Source organism: Hippoglossus hippoglossus, chromosome 4 (genome assembly GCF_009819705.1).
Source record: "Hippoglossus hippoglossus isolate fHipHip1 chromosome 4, fHipHip1.pri, whole genome shotgun sequence".
Taxonomy (NCBI): domain Eukaryota; kingdom Metazoa; phylum Chordata; class Actinopteri; order Pleuronectiformes; family Pleuronectidae; genus Hippoglossus; species Hippoglossus hippoglossus.
In genome coordinates this window covers 25,645,460-25,667,291 of record NC_047154.1, presented here as the reverse complement: position 1 = coordinate 25,667,291, position 21,832 = coordinate 25,645,460, and the positions used below count along the sequence as shown (strand labels likewise).

Here is a 21,832-nt window from a genome sequence, read left to right as displayed (position 1 = left end):
ACACACACACACACACACACACACACACACACACACACACACACACACACACACACACACACACACACACACACACACACACACACACACACACAGCAAGGAAACACCTTCCAACGAACAGAATTTCACAGGTAATTATATTTTGAAAATAAATATGTGAACAAGACAAGAGCAGGGAGGGGGGGGGGGGGGGGGGGGGGGGGGGGCTGACAGGACTGTGTGTCAGCGGGTCAGCCACGTCTCATCTGGCAACAGTTTCTGGTCCGTTGCAGCAGCGAGGAACAGCAACGCCAGCTCGGGTCAGGGGGGAAATAATAAGAGCCGGTTATGGGATGTCAGAGAAAAAGAAATCTGGTAACTGGGTGGTAACTGCTCGCCAAACAAGTGCCGGACAAGAGGGAGGAACGGTCTGTGGAGCCTCGGCGTAGTGACGCAACTTTTCAGGAGTGCAAAACACTAAATAGTGAAACGTTAAAAGGCGGGGTGGGGACGTGAGCAATAAAAAAAACACAAGGCGGGAAAGGAAACAGACAAGAGCAAGTGAAGCAGGATGGAGGGAACAGAAAAGGCCACAAGCGCCAGGCCGACTGGTCCGGCTCCATCCCAGCCAAGTCTCTTGGTCTCTCCACACAGGAAATGGTTCTCTACAGCCAGAAGGGGAGGAGGTGGAGGGGGCTGCACACAGCTGTACCCACGGCATGGGCCAGCGTGGGGGCTGAGAGGAGAGGAAGGAGCAGGGCGAAGGGCAACACTTGGTAAAGATGGCCGACTCCTACATCTTCATCTCCTCAGACAGACCCCCTCCCGAGTGATCCGCTGTGGATTTCTTTTCTCCTCGGCTCGCTCGTGTTCAGAAATTAGCTCTGTATCGTGAAATCCCAGTAAACCGCACTCGAAAGAGCACCAGTGAAATGTTTCAAACACAGTCCAAAACTTTTCCCCTTTGAGGAGAATACGATCAGGAGGACTTAAATCATTCTATCTACTGATTCTATATTAAAGTGTTCTGCATGTATTCCATAATACTATAATAGTAATAATAAAGGGCTCCATTGAGAGAAGCCGGGCAGCCCCAGGTCTGCCTGCCGGCCGGGGACAGACACCCGATACCCGGCTGAGACGATGCCCAGTCAGCCGCACGCTTTCAGACGTCGTTAGAGCAGACACACAGCACGCCCCTCCTGCCACCCGCAATCCATCCACAGCCAATTACAAGCAATTTCCCTGTCCTGGGTGGGGTGAGGAGAAGAAGAGCGAGGGAGGGGGGGGAGGCAAAGCAGTTGTCAGGGCTAAAGCAGACACACATGGTTCTCTTTACAAATCACCCGTTGTTTGGCTCTGCCATGGCAACGCGCCGCTGACACTGGCTGGATGGATGGATATTTGGAAGTGAGACACGGAGAGAGGCAGAGGGCCGGGTGGTGGTGACAGTCGCCGGCTTTGATGGTCGGCAGGGTGGGGTGAACTTTCAGCAGGAGAGGTGGTTCACTTATGCATGATGTACAAACGTCCTACAAACACACGTCTGTTTGCCTGCTCCTTCATCTACCCCCCCTCCACCTCCTTCCACCCCAGTTCCCCTCAGAACCGGGGGCTTCTGTTTGGCTTCCCCGAAATCCGCCTTTCCGAAACTGGAGACGCGCGGCGAGGAGGTGCCTGATTCACCAGAACTGGAATGTCGGCCGTTCCCACAGGAAACCTGGAGCGTCTCAAACTAGGGTGTCCTGGACAGGCAAGTGCACGCAAGAGCACGCACACACACGAACGCAGCAACGAAGGGTTGCACGTACCCACGAGAACACAAGTGGTCAGTGAGACGGACCAAGCATAACAGGATGAAGAAAAACACTGGACATGACCCAAGTACTTGTAATGTTGTCAAGGATAAGAATCACTCAGTGGGAAAGACCTGAATGATACTGAAATAATTATAATGATTTCAATTCCCAATATTCTGACGACTTTCATTTGAGCGAATTTGACAACTGGACTGTTTGAACCGAACCAACATGTTTTCTCATTGGCCAAAAAATTGAATAATCACATGCCGAACCTGTGGACATGTCAGGTGTGACATAATAGAACTCTGCCTTGTTTGTGTACATTCATGAAATACACAAATACATGTTTTCAGACATGACGTATTCAGACAAGATGTCCGTACAAAGAACTGCAGGAGCAGGAGATCGTCTGGGTCAGATGCGTCACAGCGACAGGAAAAGATCCAACATCAACATTAAGCATCAACCCTTCTGACGTCTTTGCTGTTTTTATCACATTGGTTAACACAAAAAACCTCTGAACATTTTGGGACGGCAAGAAAAGCTGACTCTGGCTTTTGTGCTTGTGCTTTTTGTGTTCATACAGCTCACCCGGAAGATTTCAGGGAAATGTCCAGACTTCAGTGGATGTCTGAAAACAAGATGTCAGCTGTTCACTTGAGTTGAAACTGTCAATTTGTGTGTGAACCCAGCGTCTGGTCATTCCCACTGAGGACTGTGAAATAATATAAATAATGACTATTTTACCGTTCACAACTGATGTCAGACTTCTTCCCACAGGAGGCAACATTTATTCATCGTGGTCACAGATATGACTGAGCCACAGAATCAGTGGATGACGCTTCACTGACCCCGTCGACGCCTCCGCACCACGCCTTAACAGCGTGAGCCGCCACCTCACTGCCTCCCCGCTCTGACGCAGTGACCCCACACTGTGGTCCGGCTCTTCCACTGGGCTTCCCCACAGTAACCTCCTCACCTCGACTCCCATCTCAAAGAGCGCCCCCCCCCCCCCCCCCCCCCCCCCCCCCCGCCACCATCACCTCCTCATAATAACACGGTCCGCTGTGAGGGGTCTGCTGTCAGACATGGCAACCCGTCGAGTCTTTCATCTCAGCGAGCCACATGCACATGTTCCAACCTTAACCTATCACACAATTTGACACACACACACACACACACACGTAGGAATGTGTGCTTCCTAACACACACATGCTGGGGGGGAATGCACACATTCAGAAACACTGAGCTGCGTCTGCTCCTGGACGAGGTGACCCCACTGTTTGTTTCATCTCCCCACTCCTCTCTCTGCTGGCTGCTGGCACCATTACGTGAACATAAACATCGTATTTCTGTCATCGTCCCCAGGACGTGGCGTTCCCTTCATATCTCTCTTTTTTTTCTGCGGGCGTTCAGGGAATGGTGATGGGGGCCTGAAGGGATCTGGGACATGGGTGAGTTGTGGGAAACCAGAGTGCAGTCTGTGGCCTCACAGCATGTGGCCCTCTCGCTCTCCTCCCGCTCCCCTTCTCTATCTCTGTTTCTCTTTTGGCAGAGAATCATAGGAGGCTTCATGCAGATCGCATATTACGGCCTCAAATGATCTGGGAAAACATGCCGTCGATGCCATGTGCACATCTGAACCCTGTTCAACTCTGGAGCGGTGCACGCAGTCTGTGTGTGTGTGTGTGTGTGTGTGTGTGTGTGTGTGTGTGTGTGTGTGTGTGTGTGTGTGTGTGTGTGTGTCTCTGGACTTGTGTGTGTTTTACCTCCACGTAGTCGATGGCGTGGCCCCAGTCCCTCTTGGAGTCCAGGTTGCCCAGGTAGAAGCACTCCAGTAAGCCCAGGTGAATCTTCGCCACAGAGCGGGTGATCTTACGCGTCACAAAGTTTCCACCTGAAACACAAAGATTGAAAATGATTTGTTGGTGTGTTCTGAAATCTGATTTGAATTACAGTTTACACAGAATATAAATATCTGAGGTTCAGCGTGGTCCAACACACACAAACACAGATTTTGTAAAACACAGAAACAAGGGGCAGATAAACAAATTGAGACCTTGTTGTTGAAAATTGAGCTTAGAGATCCCTACTATACTTCTATATAACACTCCATCACCCCCCCCCCCCCCCCCCCCCCCGCACACACACACGTACACAGAACGCCTTCCAAACCTCTGCTGCTGCTCCAAGCCCTCTTTAGCCAAAGCAAAAACTCAAGTGAAAAGCCACCCTGAGTAATATCAATTCCTTAACCACCTCACATTACAGCCTCCAGATCTTTTTAGATTCCTTCTCTCTCATTTTACTCCTTTTAATTCAATGATTCGGTGTCGAGCCTGGGCCAGAAGCCAAAGCAAATCTCAGAGCATCAGTCTGTCAACACACACACAAAAAAAATCCAACAGGGAAGTTCCACAGAGAAAATGACAACTGAACGGGGACCACCCTGACTCTGCTGGTGCGGAGTCCAGTCCAGAATCACCACCGTGCACCGACAGCAGGTTCATCTGCCAGATCTCACAGCGGTGCTCCTCGCTCCGAGCAGACACATGTGGCGATATTATCTGAGGGAAAACAAATTAGCTCCTAACGACTATTTCTATGGCACTAGAGGCGGTTGGGGGTGTTTTGGCGGGACATTGATTGCTGGTGTCGTGTTCTCTGTTCCCTGCTGCAGGAGGAAAGATGCCGTGAGCCTGGGAATAAATGCTCCAACCCAAACACAGCATTATACTTATGGAAATCAACACTAAATATTAGGGTGTCAGGACTAATAAGGGCCACCTTCTTGGTTGAAATGGCTGATTAGTGCTTGAGGGATTTTACTCTGGTTAGGCTCTTCTGTCTTTTGTTGAAATGCCAAAATGGCAGTTATGTGAAAATGTGTTTTCAAAGGAAAGCTTGAAGCTTGCATCAAAGTACGAACTATTTTTAGCTGACACAACATCCCCACTTTACATAAATCTCCCACAGCCTCGCCTGAACCTCTTCAAGACCTCTTCAGAGCTCCTACATGCTGCCTTTTGAACTCATCAGGCTTCGAGATGAATGTGGCCTTTTAGCTCCGCGCCCATCCCCGGCCATAATAGCGCGGCTCTGTCTCGACACTGTATCACTGTTGCCCTGACATGGAGCAGAGCCTCCATTCAGACACAGGAAAATCCCATGAACCCAATCACGCGAATGCACCAAATTTGTAGTAATTATTTCATAGAGAAGCGACAGCCCTGGGCAGCCTGAGTAAAAACAGACCCAGAGAAGGGTAGACACGCTTATTGAGAAAATACAGCGTGTTGTGTGTTGCTAGCGGGGCACATGGCCCCCGTGTCAACACTGCTTTGTCGCTATGTTGTGCTGGAGTTAAATAAAGTTTAAAGGAGGCGCTGTGCGGTCTTCAGACCTTCTAAAGTCCCTGATGGGTTTCTTTGAATTCATATTATTGACACGTTTAATAGGAAATAGCTTCTGTCTGCAGAGCGTGGATAAATTGTGGACGGAAACCCCCGCTGATGTCAGACCTGTCCTGACTTTGCATGATCATCTCATCTGGCCCCGGGGCCGTTCTCTAACCTGGCAGGTCATCTGTTCTGGCAGGTACCATCACTCCTGCTCACTGTAGTCAAATGTTAACCCGCCATTATTCATCTGCCACTGATGCATGTGTGATTGTCAGCTTTGCTCTTATCTCATCGCAGGTTACAGAGCTACACACGCCTGCGCATACAAACACTCCGATGACATATCTAAGGACAGAATCATTAAGCAATTAATCACTGGAAAGAGACTCAATCAGCAACACGTTTAAAGGGGAACTCCACCAATTTCACACATGAGGATCATGTCAGAGATCGTATGTGAAGACGGATGACACGTCTCCACTTGCTCGTCAAATAGCCCGGATACGCTCGCTGCCCTCTTGCTCTGATGATGTCGTTTGGACCCAGAGTTTGCACAGCTGTGGGTAAATAGATGGATGGGTTCTTCTTTGGAAATCAGGAAGACAAGTTTTGCATCTTCCCTTCTCTTCTGCTTCTGTTTTACATAAGTGTAAACTAAATAAGTTTGAAAAAAAAATGTTAATATGACGAATCACCGTCTCTGGAAAGTTGTATTAACACTATTTGTTATTTTTCAAGATTGAACAATTAATCAAAAATAATTGACAGAAGTTCCGTTGGCTGTAGCCGCCCTTATATTGTACATTCGGACCTGGTGGGGTGAGGCAATGCAACAAGACCTCAGATCGGTAACTACGGTAATTGGAAGGCAGGGGTTTGATCCGATCCAACATCCAAGGGAAACTCAAGTTTGCAGGTTAAACACAGGTTGTCTAAACTCTGCAGAGCCGAGTTGGCTCTTAAAAAGGTGGCAGAGGGATACAGCATAGCACAGTACCCCCCGATCAGTAATAAAGTCCATTATTTCCCCCCCAAGCACACCTGTAGTCTCCTTGTAAAGCTCACACCTCTGTTTGGAGTGGCTCTGCTCCCTGCCTCCTCTAATTGGTGCGGTGTGGACCAGGACATGGGCCTAATGGACCGGCCTGCCTGGCTGCGGACAAAGCCTACACTGTTACTGGCCAGGGTGTTAATGTGTTTCCTTTACTGGCAGCGGCACCGCAGGACAACCAGAAGGAGGGGGTGGAGGCAGGGGCGCGGAGCCAGGGGGGCTAACAGAAGGTTTCGAACCCAAACGGGCCAGAGGTGGACGTTTAACCTTGCCCACACGGCGGAAAGTCTAATAAAACCACGGGCCGTGAAAACTGAGCAGGCAGCAAAAGCCTTGCCAGAAACTGACACTCGCTCTCTTTCTCTCTCTCTCTCTCTCTCTCTTTCTCCCTCTTTCTTATTCTCACTTAACCAACTCTTTTCTGTTTTTTTTCCATCATTCCTTTTCATTTTTCTGGCCGGAGAAGCAACAGGAAAAACGTAACACCGGCTTCGTTGGCACAGCTGGACTGAACTATGGGGAGAGAAAGAAGGAGGAGCAGGCCGAGGGGAAATGTGCAGAGATGTCTCCCATCAAGACCCAGACCCATGTGGGCCCAGACAAGATGGGGACGGGAGCTGCTGGCTGGGGGCTCGGGTCTGGGGGGAGTCAGGGAGGGGACGGTGGGTTTGAGGGGATTTTGGCTCGACCGGCCCTGGTTACTAAATGGATCCTGTTGTTAGAGCCACGTGGCCAAAGAACGGTGACTTATGAAGTCTGTCTTCAAACTGTGTGACGGCCCAGCCCCTACACATTCAGACCTCAAGATGTCTGGCTCACACTCATATTACTGTCTGTGTGTATATATGGGCATTTACTGATTGAGACTCGACCGCAGTGTGATTTATTCTAGTCACTCTTCTGTAACATTTATTTTGAAGACAAAATGTGTGGTCATGGCTTCTGCCGAACGGTGCGTCAGCTCTGGAAAAACTTTAAAACTGAGTAAGTTCAAGTCTTGAATGATGTCAAGCGTTTATCAAAATGATCTTTAGTGTAACGTTTGCAAATGTAGAACATCCACTTCCTTCCCAGGCCAGGTCTCCTCTTCCAGCTTTAGACTTGCCGTATGTTTTTCATCACAACCTAAATCTGATCCAAGGTGACTTGCAGGATGTTGCTAAATTTTATTTTTTCCTCATAAAAAGTTTGGAATGACTTGGTCACCCAGACAGACTGCTCCAGAAATAGGACATCGGACTGGTTACTTCTCTTTAAAAACTAAAGCTGGACATAAAGATTGATTCCACGTATTTTCTAAATATTTGACAGATTCTGTGGTGAGCTGTAACTGTCCACATTTTCTAGGTGGTAAAGAAAAAAAAAGCATAATTTTTGGATTGCCATAGGGTTGTCATAGCAACGCTGAGGTTACCCCAACGCAGAGTTTACACACCTGTTTGGGAATTCAACCAGAACTGCAAATCCCATAATCCCACTCTGTCTTTGAGCAATGGCCCAAGGGAGTAAAAATGCTTTGTGGCAGAGCTGAAGTGAAAAATGCAACTCTTTAATTTTCATCTCCACTCCCACACGTTAAAGGATTTCACTCTGTGGACCTGTTTACGTCAACATCAACGTGCACTCATCTCGTACCCATCTTCTTTATCTGAGCTGAGTTATGAGCAAAATACCTGATTTGCAGGAGCACCGAGTGAGGAATTCTGCAGGAGGAATCTTCCCTGGGTCAGGGGTTGGCCAAGCTCCACCCAGGCCAAAGACCTGTCAGTATCTGCCATCACCGCTATTGCACAATTCACATTCTGATTGATCTCTGGAGAACTTGATGGGCGGGGGGGGGGGGGGGCGGGGGGAGAGAATATCTGCGTAATATCCAAGATAGGTCATGCGCTCAGCCGCTCTGCCAACACAGCGTCTATTCACACCTGACAGGCTGCCGTGCTCACTCTGGACTGACTCAACTGACGGAGAGGGCGCAGACAGAGAGAAATGTGATGCGAGGAGGCGCTGGAATGGAGTTGGAGGGTTGCAGAGACAAAGGCAGAGAAAGTCACCTTGTGGTAATTGGGTGTGATGCAACAAGATGGATACATGGCACGGGGTTCGAAAAAGGTGTGGGGAAAGAAAGGGAGGGTGTGGAGAAAGAGAGGGGGAGTAGATGATACGTGTTTTTCTTGAGCCGGAACACTGACGGCACCCACCTCCACATTGCAGAACCGAGAGGGAACGAGACAAAGTGTTTCGATCGAGCACCAAAACCAAAGACGTAATTGTGTCTGGCAGCGTCCTGGAGCTCGATTTAATCAAAATACCACAGAGCAACATTTGGGGGTTTGCTTGTCCTCGTGCACGGATCCACCGACAGAGCCTGGCAAAGGCTGAGAGGCGACACGGTGCCCTCAACTCGAGGTACAATTATCGCAGCGCAAAGCGAGCACTCAGTCAACAAGACTCTTCGTCGCCATGGCGATCCGGGACAACAAACACAGATTCGAGGGCGGCGGTGGGGATGAGTGAAGGTAGAAACCTCAATGAGCACGTGACATGCCTGACGCCAACCCAAGCAGAGACAGTGAGAAGCACCTTTGTGGCAACACAAGGAGGTGGAAGGCGGGGGGGGGGGGGGACTCTGTCATCAGCTCTGCTCGGAGGCGTCAGACTCCATTTCGACTCAGCCATTACTGGGAAAAAAAAAGCTAAAAGAAAAAGGGCTGGCTCCGTGCTGAGCTCCATCTTACCAGATACGGACCAAATCTCCCTGACGCCCCCTGACCGAGTCGTTCCCATCTGAAGATCTCCTTTGAAAATAACCCCTCCAATAAACGGACAACGTATCCTCTTACAGGTCTATCATGCGATCTGACCTTTTGGGCTCAACCACAACGAAAGCAGAAAGTTTAAGCCGAGGCGTGTAGAGGCAGAGTGTCTGCATGTGTGTGTGTGCAACTCTGACGGTGCTATTCTAACTTCCCCAATGCTAACGGGTCTTCTCTCCTAACATAACAGTATATTATTCTATACGGCCAAGCGTGAACCACAGAGCTCTCAGGGTGGAGAGATGGATGGGACTTCCCCAAATAAACCAGAGGATTAGCCTACAACTGGAGCTGGTCAGTAGTAGCAACAGTGGATACACACACACACACACACACACACACACACACACACAACATATTACCGTGCTGATTTACAGCCCAGCCTTACATCAACACACTGATAATAACTAGAAATTAAACTGGGGTTTTGTCTTTTATTGACAAAAATCCGATTTATGGGGACTTTGAGGTGCCGTGTGTTTGTTGAATATGGCGACCAAATAAACATAGGAACCAGTTATTTGCACAGATTTCCCCGCTGATCGCTCTCGCCAAGAGACTCTGGAGCAGTGTCTCATGTATCGCAGCAATATGGAGTCTATTTAGCACCCCTGCTAACGCTAATCCCCCTCTTCGGAGTCAGTGTGAGGGCTGTTTGTTATGGCTAACGACTAAGCTAACTGGAAAAGGAGCTAGCTGCGGTGTGAACCGGCCGGCAGATGCAGGCCACTGTTTGCTTTGCTTCACGCTGGATTTCCACCGGGTTATTTTTCCTTCATGACTGTCCAATTCCGACCTTTCGCTGCCGAACAATGGGGATCGGCTGTTTATTGGTGCAACAGTCAGGTGTTTGTGGGAACGGTAAGAGAAACCAGAAGCACATTCCTGCAGGGATTAGGTCATCCTGGGCACTGTAAGAGACAGAGCTCCTTGTTCGCAGGGACAGCAAGTCAGCAGCTACGTATGGTCGTACGTGATGTGACACACCACGCCACGCACGACCATGTGACACACCACGCCACACTGCCGCCGGGAAGACGATTGGTCCCTGGTAGGATACTGTAGTCGATGCCACGAGCGAGTCAGAGGAAGCTTGTTATTAAAAAAGGGAAAAACGTCCTCATGAAAGCAAACATGTATTTGTTTGTCAAACACAGAAGCACACATCCACTGGCACTCCGGAAGAATGACTTCACAGCCTTTTCTGGCGTGAGGGAGGGTGATGTCAGTGCAAAGTGGAACTGACATCACACTTCCTCGCTCATTAGAAAGAAATAATCCAGAGGTAGGAGCGGGGGGGGCAGGGACGGCAGCACACAGGTGATGAATACGTGCGTCAGGAGACAGGGTTCAGAGAAGTTCAGGGTGTGGCCGAGAACAGAGCGGGGATGAATCCATCTGCGTCCTTCAATCTCGGATGAGTTTCACCTGCTTCTTCGGTGATGTCATAGTTTTGGTGGGTAATCTGATGAAATCACTCTGGAATTAATTATTGTGACAGCAAGTAGCACAAATAAAGTTGATCCCACTACTTGACTTGCTGAGTTGTGATGGGGAAGCTCGCAGTCATTGGGAGTTGTGGGTCAGATTTGGCTCCGATCTGGGGCTTCTGTCCGAGTTCCAAATTTGTGTTGAAGTGTGAACTAGGCTACCGTGAACAGTTTTAATCTTCATCATTATGAATCATGAGGTAACATTACTCTATTTCCCTCCCGTTACACCTTGTAGCACATACTGTCACTTCAAATTGATTTAGCTCATATATTTATATATAAAGAATTTTTGGTAAGTTTTCCCACGCTTCAATTTGCAGATTTATGTGATGGTAAAACATATTCAGGTGCTAGAATTAGTATTTAGCAACCAACAGATCTATTTATCATTCGATGTGATGAAATGTTCATAAAAGCCAAGTTGAGTCAGTATTCTCTCTGCACAGTGACACGTACGAGTAGATATGTATTTCGGACCGTGTGATTTACAGTACGACCTTACACTGCTACAATAAAAAAAAAAAAAAAAGTGCCATGGGAGAGTTGTGCAGCACAAAGAACCTCCTCCCTTGGGGGACGGAGTGCACGGCCAAACGCCCCCTCAGTGTGGCAGCGATAGGGTCATGACAGGCCTCAGAGGCCCGGGTAAACACTGGCCGATCCAGCCAACACAAGCGCCACACTGGGTTGTGCAAGGCAGCCGTGGGACATCTGGCCACATCACAGCACAGCGTTCCTGCTTTATGAGCAACAACAGCCGTAACTCTGAGAATAGAAGTGGCAGGACTAAACCCGATGGCCTGCTGGAGAAATGCTGACTGCGGAGGAAAGCGGAGGAAGACATGAAATGAAGCACGAGGGAGGAAGAAAGGGAAAGAGTGCGTGCGTGCATGCAAGTGTGGCAAGAAGGAAAAGATGGAGGGCGAGTCTGAGCGGAAGATGACAAAGAGCTGAGCGAGGACCAGAAGGAGGAGGACGTGTTATCAGGAGAGCTGAGAGCTTTGACCTTATAAGGTCTTTGTGTGAACATGAGGGAAAAGGACATGAGCATCACTGACTTCAGAGTCACGGTGTCAATCAGCCCCTTCAGATTTTATCTGATTTATGGACCAAGTACAAAGTCTACAAAATATATAAATTCAACTGTCCAAACAAGATCAGTTCAGAGGGGCAGCGAATCAGGAACCAGAGAAAGTTTAATATGTCTCCCTGACCGAAAAACCAATGAACCAATCATTATAATTGTTGTAGATTAATTTTCTGTTGATTGATAAATAGTCACTCCTCCTGTCATCCACCTCGTTCTTTCTACCCATGCATCGTTCCCAGCTCGACTGTTTCTACTAATTCTCGTCTGTGACCACGTCGTCTTCGCTGAACTGGCTGTAAACCACACCAGTTCCCACACCTAACTATCTGTGCTAACCCATTAGGGTTTACTGGCTGACCCCTGACCTCGGGCTGGGGTCGTGGCCAGGGCCTTCATCAGGGGATAAATCATAAACACCTGAGTGGCTGACCTGGGTGCAGCGTCAGGGCTGCAGTCATGTGGTATTCATTTTGGATCGCGGTGGCGTGTAAATCGGGTTAAACCAGCGCCTGTGACCCTCGGGGCTCAGAGCACATATTAAAAATGCGACCACAGCCCACTCACTATGTGTCTTTATATGTGTGTGAGTGTGTGTGTGTGTCGAGTGGTTATGAGAAACCTGGCTCCACCGGTGAATGAATGACTTTATATAGAGCATGTAATTGAATACTTGTACACAATCCAACAATGGTTTACCTTCTGCTCTATTGTGGGTTTGGCCTGTTGACTCATGACACAATGTTAATTGGTGACGAATGCAGTCTTAACTTAGAGCCTATGTTTGGGTTGAGCAGGACTTTGCTTAGCCTGCATTTAAAGTTTGTGTATGGAAATTGCTCGAGTGAGTTCTGTCATAAGATATGAAAGTTAATTTATTAAAACCTGCCAAAGCATTAATTTTACCTGGTTCTTTTTTAGTTAAATTTATGTTCATTTTATACTTTTGTGAAGCACTTTATGACGATGCTCTGTGGAAGCTGCTATATATATATATATATATATATATATATATAAAATTTACTTAATTATATTCTACATAACTAGTCACTGTATGTCAGGACCACCTCTACTCACCTGGTGATGCTTTCAGACTTGTATATAATAAATATATATATAAATACTTGTATTCTATTCTGTAATAAAAAAGGTTTATTTCTAAAACAATAAGCCTAATGTTCTAAATAAAGTATTGTGACTCTTTCCCAACTCTACCTCATCATAATAAGCAAAAAGATCGGAAAGGAATATCTAATTCCAACATATAAACGTATCAGCGGCAACATTAAAACCCGTTTTTAGTTTTAAAGTTTGCTGCTGTGGTGGAATAGCAGAATGCACGTCGTGCTGGACGCTCACCTCTCCTCGGGCTCTCGTGGTTGAACAGGATCCCGTTGACGGCGAACATGTTGTAGGCCTCGCGGAAGTTCACCACGATCCAGTAGGCGTAAAGCTTCGCAGCACCTGTGATGAGAGATGGAGGAGGAGAGGGACAGAGGAAGACAGACACTTATTTAAAACCTGTTTTATTTGCACATACGTAACAAAGGCAACAGTGGACTATAACATTGCTCACACATTTGTATTCATCTTATTGAGGTAACGTTCTGAGCAGAAGCAGAACTGCTGGTCGTCTCTACTCGAAGCTGCGGACGCACAGAGATCATCGGAGGGTAAAAGAGTCTGTGTCGAAACTGTACTACAGCGTCACGGTTGAGCACAGCGGTACCGCTGATCATATTTCACCATCGGGAACGAAAACCTCAGACTCCTGCTGATTGACCGAAAGCAGGCTCGTACAAAAAGTTCAGCTCTCTCCCTATCTTCATCCTCCTCCCTCCTCCTCCTGCGATGAGGGGAAATACCAGAGCCAGCGAAAGGAGGCGCCCATTGATTAGGCCGCGGGTCAGGACGTGCGCTGGAGGTGAAGGGAGGCCGCCGTGGCCACCCCCGACTCCCCCTTCCCGAGTCTAATTAATAAAGAAGCAGCCCTCCTCGTGATGGTATGTGCCTCCCATGCAGCCTCAGATTGAGTGCTGACAGATGGGGAAAGTGTCAGTGAGGAGAGCATTTAGACAACAGAGAACATGAAACCCGATCGCTCCCACACGTGTACAACCTACGTGCGTGTGTGTTTGTATATGTGTGTGTGTGTGTGTGTGTGTGTGTGTGTGTGTTGAAAGTGAGTGCTGAGTGCAGTGGATATAAAGGTGTCTTTGTTAAAATGAGAGCCACTCCAGTCCTCAGTCAGACGTTTGGCCTCGGGGTGTGTGGAGAGCTCAAGCGCTGCCTGAGCGCTGAAGCCCCCCCCCCTCTATTAACTCGCACAATCATACACACAAATGCGCACACACACACTGAATGTGAACACAAGTGCTGCTGAGGTATCAGACTATCCAGTTCAATGCCCCTACATGGCCGTAGACACTCGTCTGACAAAGTGTGCAAGGTATAAAAAATGTTAGGTAATCAGTGAGTGTGTTACGTATATTTGTGTGTCTTACCGTAAGGTGAGCGGGGGTAGAAGGGAGTGGTTTCCTTTTGAGGGATCTCCTGCACTTTCCCGTACAGCTCGCTGGTGGAGGCCTGGTAGAATTTGACGCTGTTGGTCAGCCCGCAGGTCTTTATGGCGTCCAGGAGGCGAAGCGTGCCCACGCCGTCCACGTTGGCCGTGTACTCGGCCAAGTCAAAGGAGATCTGAGGAAGAGATGGAGAAAGTGTTCAGTTACCTTTACAGTAGCATCTCTGTTCGTACGAAAACTATAAAGGATTCATAATATTTAAGAGCTGAAAACGTCAAACTAAATATTTGGACTCGAGTCTTTGAGACTGTGGCAGCTCACTGTGACGTCACCGAAGGATTTGTGAAATCGGACCTCGCACTTTAGACATCACCACTTCTTAAAAAACAGAAATGACTGTATTTAGGACGAGAGGCTGGCACATGCACTTGGTCTGCATAGGACTTAAGTCTCAAGTTTTCATCTGGTGAGATCAGAGAATAGCTTGAAGAAATTACCTGAAGTTCATCACTTTAAAAACAGACCTTGTCGTATCATGTCCGAAATTTGCATAACTGAGCTGCAAAAAACAGACTGACAGCAAATAACCTGACTTAGCTTTGCCCTCAAGGACGTAACTTTGACTTCAGTCTTGAACTCGACTTTTCCCAAAAGATTAAAAATAAAAATAACTGCGATGGACAATGTTACGATTTGATTTGACGTGTTATTGTATTTTAATGTCTAACTTAAATCCATTATATATTTTCTAATCATCTCTTCTGCATTTCAGGTGAGTTCTATATTAATTTCATTTTAATCAACATATTGTACTGACTCCCACTCCACTTTTGCACCTGTTTTGTATTCGACATACAAGTAGAAGAAAGTAGCACCTTTTGATGACAATTAAATAATTGCTTCCACATCTACGGTTTTAGATGAATCCACCCCCCCCTGAGCCACAGCCGCCATTTTCTATGAAATGTCAGAAATGACAGAAAAAGTCCTCCACAGACAGAAAGTGGGAGGTGACAATGGTGCAAACGTTATTGAGGAATGTGTCATTTCTGAACTCCACCAGAGCCAATCAGAAAGCTCGTACCTCGAGCACTCCAACTCCCAGAATGCCTGTTTCCACCGCTGAGAGCCAAAAGGGGAGGGAGCTTAATGAACACTCAGGCGGGAGGGGGGGATTGCATTTATATTGGAAATGGATGTGTGTGTGTGTGTGTGTGTGTGTGTGTGTGTGACACTGTGTACTTGGACTTCTTGTGCTTGTGCGAGTGCCAGGTCGGCCTCAGGCTCCAAATCAGGCGTAACGGTTAAATGGCGTGCTGGTTAGTGGTCACCACACCTGGAGCGAGCAGCCTGAGCCACGTGTGTGCAGAGGAAACGTTTTGGCCCTTTAGTGCTTCCACACCAGAGCTGTACACACGGCCAGATAAAGACCCCTTATTTAAAGCTGGGACCCAAGAACACTGGGCCTCTATTCCACTCATGGTGCATATACACACACACGTGCACGCACACGCACACACGCACACGCACGCACACGCACTCACACACACACTCACACAGAGCAGGTTTGATCAGGGTCAATTACACACACAGCTCAGTGTAATTACCTGTGACGCTCCACTCATGCTTTTACTTTGCATTCAGGCCTTTTCATTTACATTTACATCATTTATGAGAGTCTCAGGACACTTTACAAACGGATGCATGCTTTACGTTACACAGAGATGTTTTCTACAGCACCAGCAGCACACAGCTTAGAAACAGACTCCGATCCACGAGAGAGGTGAGAGTCGAACATCTCTCAGAACTTTAGGATCTTCACAAAGGTTTCAGTATTATCTGCTGTGTGATATTCACCAACATGTAAGACTAAAGTTTACACTGGGATTCAATACATCAGAGCCCCCACATTACCAAGTTCTCTGCCCATTGAACGTATTTTTTATAGTTCTTTACTTTAAAATCCCTTCTTCAAACTTTTCTGTTTATGAAAATTTTTAAAAATGTTTGACAGTGGCTCTTATATTCAGTAATAATTCCTATTTGTTTATTTAGTTATATTTGTATGATTATTCTTCTATATTCTCTGCTCGTGTTTTATTGGTTTAATCTCATCTTCAAGCACTTCAACACTTTTTTTGAACCTGTATTAGTAGTATACAAACCTGGATTTGATTTCCTTACGCTCTTCATAGTATAATTTATGAATTATTATTATTAATAAAAAAATTTAACACATCATTGTGTCTAAAAACACACACTAAATTCCCTCCTCACCAGCGGACATATTTCAATCCCAGCTCTCTCAGGTTGAGCTCTTCCTCCTTCCCTGTGCTCAGCTCCTCCCCTCCTCTATACTTTCTTCCTCCCTCTTCTCCTCCTCCTGCTGTCACTGCTCAGACACCCCCCCTCTTTCTGAGTCTGTCCTTACCTCTTGTTTTTCCTCCACAGACAAGGTCTACAACACACACACGGACTATGGGTATCAAAACCAGCTGAGAGGGGCAGGGTCCAGGACGCCTTGACAACTTAAATCAAACAAATTGCCTTAATGCCTCCATTCTCTGTCATTATGTAAGGCAAGGCCTGAGCGCTGACGGTTTAAAGGCCAGACGTTAGTGCTCACCGGGGTCTGTGAGTGTGTATATATATGGTGTGTGTGTGTGTGTGTGTCTGGGGGGGGGGGGGCTGCGGGGCCCCTCAGTCGACCTGGCAGATATTGTTCTGTTCTGGGAAGCGAGCCAGGCTCTGTCAGCATTGGGGGTCTGCCGCAAATATCCCCACCTGAAAAAAGCGATCCTCTTAAAAAAGGTTCTAAATGTACAGGATACACGTGCTGCGCTCGGTGGTTTCATTTCTTTCCTGCTCACACAAGGCCTGTGGAAATGCATGCTTGGAACTGGGGAATGTGACTCTGTACATGTGTGTGTTTGTGTGTGTGAGTGTCAGTGTGTGCTTTGGCAGATGTATAAATATCAGCCATGCCCTCTCTCTGCGTACCCACATGGCCTTCACTATGGAATAGGCATTATGCTGTATATACACAGCGGTAGAAGAATGTAGTAATTATTGTGCGCGTTGAAAAAAGTAAATCGCTCGAGAATAATGGACCAAAAATGGCCGAGATGATCTGAATCCACTGATTTTCAACACGTAGAAGGGTAAAGTTTCTTTAAAAACAAATAAAGCAGAATGGCACTCGGCGGAGCGCATTCCTCCGCCAAGGCCAACCAATCGTAAACCGGTGTGATCCAGACGGTACTTCCTGAGGAACTGTCCAACACGTCGATGTCGCTGCATCAGTGTTGAGGAAAGTGTTTCACCTCTAATCAGATCTCTAGTTTCCTGGCTCGTGCCTCAGGTCTCCACCTAGTTTGGTGAAAATCGCTCCAGTACTTTTTTACGAGAACAAGTATAAAAGAAGAACAGTGCATTTTTTTAAGTGCTTAACCTCACTTACATGTGATTTAAATATAAAAGTATATTACATCTTTACTCATCACATTACAGGCCAACTGAAATTAGAGCAGTCGTGTGTTGACAGGGCAAAAACAAACGAGCTGAAATCCCTCCAGGGGAGAGGGAGAGGGAGAGAGGGAGAGAGAGAGAGAGAGAGAGAGAGAGAGAGAGAGAGCGAGAGAGAGAGAGAGAGAGAGAGAGAGAGAGAGAGAGAGAGAGAGAGAAGTTAAGACCTGACCTGGCAACCCAAACAGGTCAATTACTCCACTTTCATCAGCTCGACTTACAGTGTCACTCATCTGCATTACAAAGACAATACTGTACACTAACCCCTCTTTCCCCTGAAGACATGAAGCTTAGCGCAGCGCTGATCCTCTCCCTGGTTTGATAAGTCATATTTTTTTGCATCATTAAAGTGAAATTATTGTCTGAAGGAAGTTTTAATAAGTGGGATGATCAACTTTTGTTTGCAAGTGCTAATGCATGCGGTTTTAATTCTCTGAGAGTCTGTGAGACAATTTTTAACCATTTCGTTGTTTGTTGATTTACTTGGAACTACTTTTTGCCTCATTCTGGCTAAATGTGACGATAAAAGCCCAGTTTACGTGGCAAATGATGAAGCTGCTCGGGCAAGATTTAGGAAAAATCCTCTTTGTGTTTGAAATGAATCAGGAGAACCCTCGTGCAATTTTTCTGTTTAGGTTCACATTCAAAACAGTGCATAATACTTCTGTCCTGAAAGAGTCAATTAACTATTATGACGTCACGGCCACAAAAAATAGTTGAAGAAATGCACTGAAGAAAATCTAAATCTAAATCCTTGCGTCGTGCAATGTGTCATTCGACGATGTGACATTACTTTTCCATGTTTTCACCAGCGACCTGTTGTAGCCTGAGCTACTGTTGCTGTGTGCCGGCCCACGCTAACATCCCAGTCTGCAAACACCACTGTTCCTCCATCATCGGGTGGAGCTGTGTTGTGATGAACCTCGAGGGGAATCTCTCACCTCCAGTTCTGTCTTGTTGGATTTGTGTCACTCAAGTTCACACATACGCAGACACACACACACACACCCACCAACACACACCAACACACACCTTTTAGAAAAACAAAAGTGCCATTTCTTTCCTCGCTGTGTGCCCATTTGTCTTTCTCCGAAGCGCAGACACAGTAGAATACAAAGAGAAGTGGGAGAGTGAGAGATGTGAACAGTGGATCTATGACATTGCGTCATCCAGCTGGAACCTGTGCTGGCTCTTTGATCCGAGTGTTTTCTCGCTGGAAACCGAGTGTTTCTAAAAGTTTTATCACAACATCAGTCGCCGGCCTTCACAACACTGCAGGTACGACGATGAGACAGGTGACACTTCCCCAGAGCTGCGGCCGCCGCTTCCAGACATCACAGGCATGCACACACACACACACACACAAACACAAACACACACACGCCCTTTTCATTCCGCAAATTCCCTCATAACCAAGCTTTTTGTGGCAGGTGAAGGCTGACGACTAAATATAGAGCCAGTGACGAGCGGAAACAATACGAGCGTCTGAAGAGCTTTAATTACAGAGCGCACCTGAAGGAAATCCACGTAGTGAGTTTGTAAATAGAGCGTCTGCTCGGCCGGAGCTCCAAGAATAGCATGGTTTACATTTTTCACAGGGTTTATGTAAGTCGTTTTACTGCGTAACAGCCAATGGCTGTGACAAAAGCAGACGCACACTATGTTACAAAGGAAGAAACAAGCGTCGCCCACAGGACGTGATGCGTGACGTTGACCTTTTCATTACAAAAGCTGAAATTAAACTTCCCACGGCTGCAAAACCTGCAGAACACACACTCACTGTGGTAACGGTTGAGAAAAGATAAGTTTCTGTGATGGGGCACAAACTCAGTCCTGCATGAAAGATGCATGCATGTGCTTCACCCCCATACTTTGTGTGTCCATAAAGGATATAGGGCATATTGCTTCAAACAATAACATATGAAGAACTGAACATTACACAAATGTGACTGATAATAAACCAAAGAAAGTCTCAACTCTTTAAACGGATGAAAACTTCAGACTGAAACAACAGCGATGGCCACACGAGTGGATGAATGATTCCTGACGTAACCAAATACGCTCAACAACCGGACAATAACAACTGAAGTTCTGGTACGAGAACAACAAGCAGCTTGATTTGCTTTTCATATGCAGATCAATTGGTGATGAAAACGCCATCAGAGAAAAGTAGGGAGATTTGGGAGACAATTAATTTGCAGTTCCCCTGCAGGAGCTTTTCTCCAGGAACAAGGTAGCTTTGCAGGAACTCTGTCCTTCTCCACAGAAATGGTCTAAATTAAGCTTTTCTCCCCCAAAAAGTCTCTTCTCAGGAGGGTAGGACTTAATAAAAGTGGAGGAACTGACTGGTTGGGTAATGCTGCATTTTATTCCACCTGTAGACAATCTCCACGGTATGTCGTAAAATCTTTTCTTTGTATTAAGTCTACGATTTCGTCTGTTTTGAATCCTCTTTGTCGTCTCCTCTCCGATCTACAGCTGGAATCTCCCGTTAACTGTTGTTGTAGCGTTGCTCGATTTATAAAGCATCGTCATGCCAGGTGGACCGGAGTGGAACAGCTCGTTGTAGCCATTAGCTGTTTAAACGTCAGCAGGATAATTTGTGTAATCTCCCCTGGTCTTTGGACCGTGGTTAAAATGCAGGTGAGCAATGGTCTGCAGGGACATTTTAGTTCCTATAGACTTAAAGCTGCAGGTGCTTTTGGTAGAAATGCAGCTTTAGATATAATTGTAGAAAAAGCTCCTGTAGTTTTAAATGAGCAACAACAGATCAGCAATCAGCTCTTTATAGAAAAATCAACAATTTGTTCAAATGTGACAACATGAGCTCATCCTGTTGCGTTGACAGATTCAGGAACATCTGAGTTTAACTTAATTGTGGAATTAAAATTAACACTGAAAATAGCTTCATGTTTTACTTGGTAACCGCCTGTCAAACAGAACATGGAAAGATTGTCTCCTCCAGCCTCTTCTCTTTATTGTGGCTTTTCTCTGTTTAACTTGCAGAATGTGAGGCTGAACTCCGAAATGTTGATTTGCTTTGAAGAGATCTTAAAAAGACGGGATTATAAAAACAAACACAGCAGCAATTTCGAGGTCAAAAACAAGTTTTCAAATCCGGGCTCTGATCCTGGTCGTGACATGCATCCACCCACGAATACCACCTCAGAAAAATGGTGTTCACTCATCATCATGATCGTATCAGCTCAGTGGTTATGTGTCTAATTGCTGGCACCGCTCGGTTAGTGCGGAGGCCGCTGCAGCTATGGCAATGAACAAATACAAGTCAAACAGATCAGGTGGAGACGTGGGTAGTACATGTGTGGAGAGATGCGCGTTGCAGGAGCGTATGTCAGGACAGGTAAGACTGACGGAGAGTTGCAGATCGGCTGTCAGACTCAGAAATCACGCAGTGGAGTCTGGAAAGTCCCCGTCTGCCTCCCGGCTCTGAGCCTCCCTCGCTCCTTCTCTCCTTCAGTCTGCCATGTTTGCTCCTGATGGCGTCCAAGAGAACAGGTGGTGGCCGATCTCTCCATCAGTGCTGCCACCGCTCCATCTCTCAGGGCAGCAGAATGCAGGAAACTTAAACATGTGCCTGAGCCAATGCAGACGATTTACGGGCCAATACTCCCATCATTCTAATGTGATCGTTTCCCCAGTAGCCTGCTGCACGACTGGATTCTGGAGACGTTCTCACACTCGTCCTCTAACTCGTCCTCTAACTATCTTTTATTCTTTATAATCAAAACTCAGGTCAAAAAATGTTGATATCTAAAGAGATAACTTGCCAAATGCCAAAGTAAAATATATTTATTTGTCAATAATTGGAATTGTTGGTCAATGCAGTAACTGAGTCAAACAATTGATCAATCATCAACAATTTCATACGCAAAAGATGGAGTTTCTACTGTTAACAATAGTTAATTATTAGCAAGTAGTAGAAAATCTAAAAAGGCTAAAGGGGAAAGCCAGACAATAACTGACGAGTTTAAAAAGAAGTGTTTTTCGGAGAGCAGACAGCGGAGGTGTAGTCCTGCACCTCATTCCTTTAGCGTTGGATAAGAGCGCCTGGAATAGAGCCTGTCTGGAAAAGTCAATCAAGAAAAGAGGAATCGTTTCATTCCTCTCCCTTCTCTCAATCGCCTGGTCTAGCCTG

At 46.7% G+C, this 21,832-nt stretch overlaps 1 protein-coding gene across 1 annotated transcript in view; it reads right to left on the bottom strand.

Moving 5' to 3' along the window:
• gmds (GDP-mannose 4,6-dehydratase) overlaps positions 1-21,832 on the bottom strand; it is a 141,533-nt gene that overhangs the window by 84,871 nt on the left and 34,830 nt on the right. The window contains exons 5-7 of the mRNA XM_034583469.1: positions 14,134-14,326; positions 12,989-13,093; positions 3,551-3,678 (exon numbers count right to left, since the gene is read on the bottom strand). Coding sequence (XP_034439360.1) covers positions 3,551-3,678; positions 12,989-13,093; positions 14,134-14,326 — 426 coding nt within the window. The remainder of the gene's footprint in view (positions 1-3,550; positions 3,679-12,988; positions 13,094-14,133; positions 14,327-21,832) is intronic.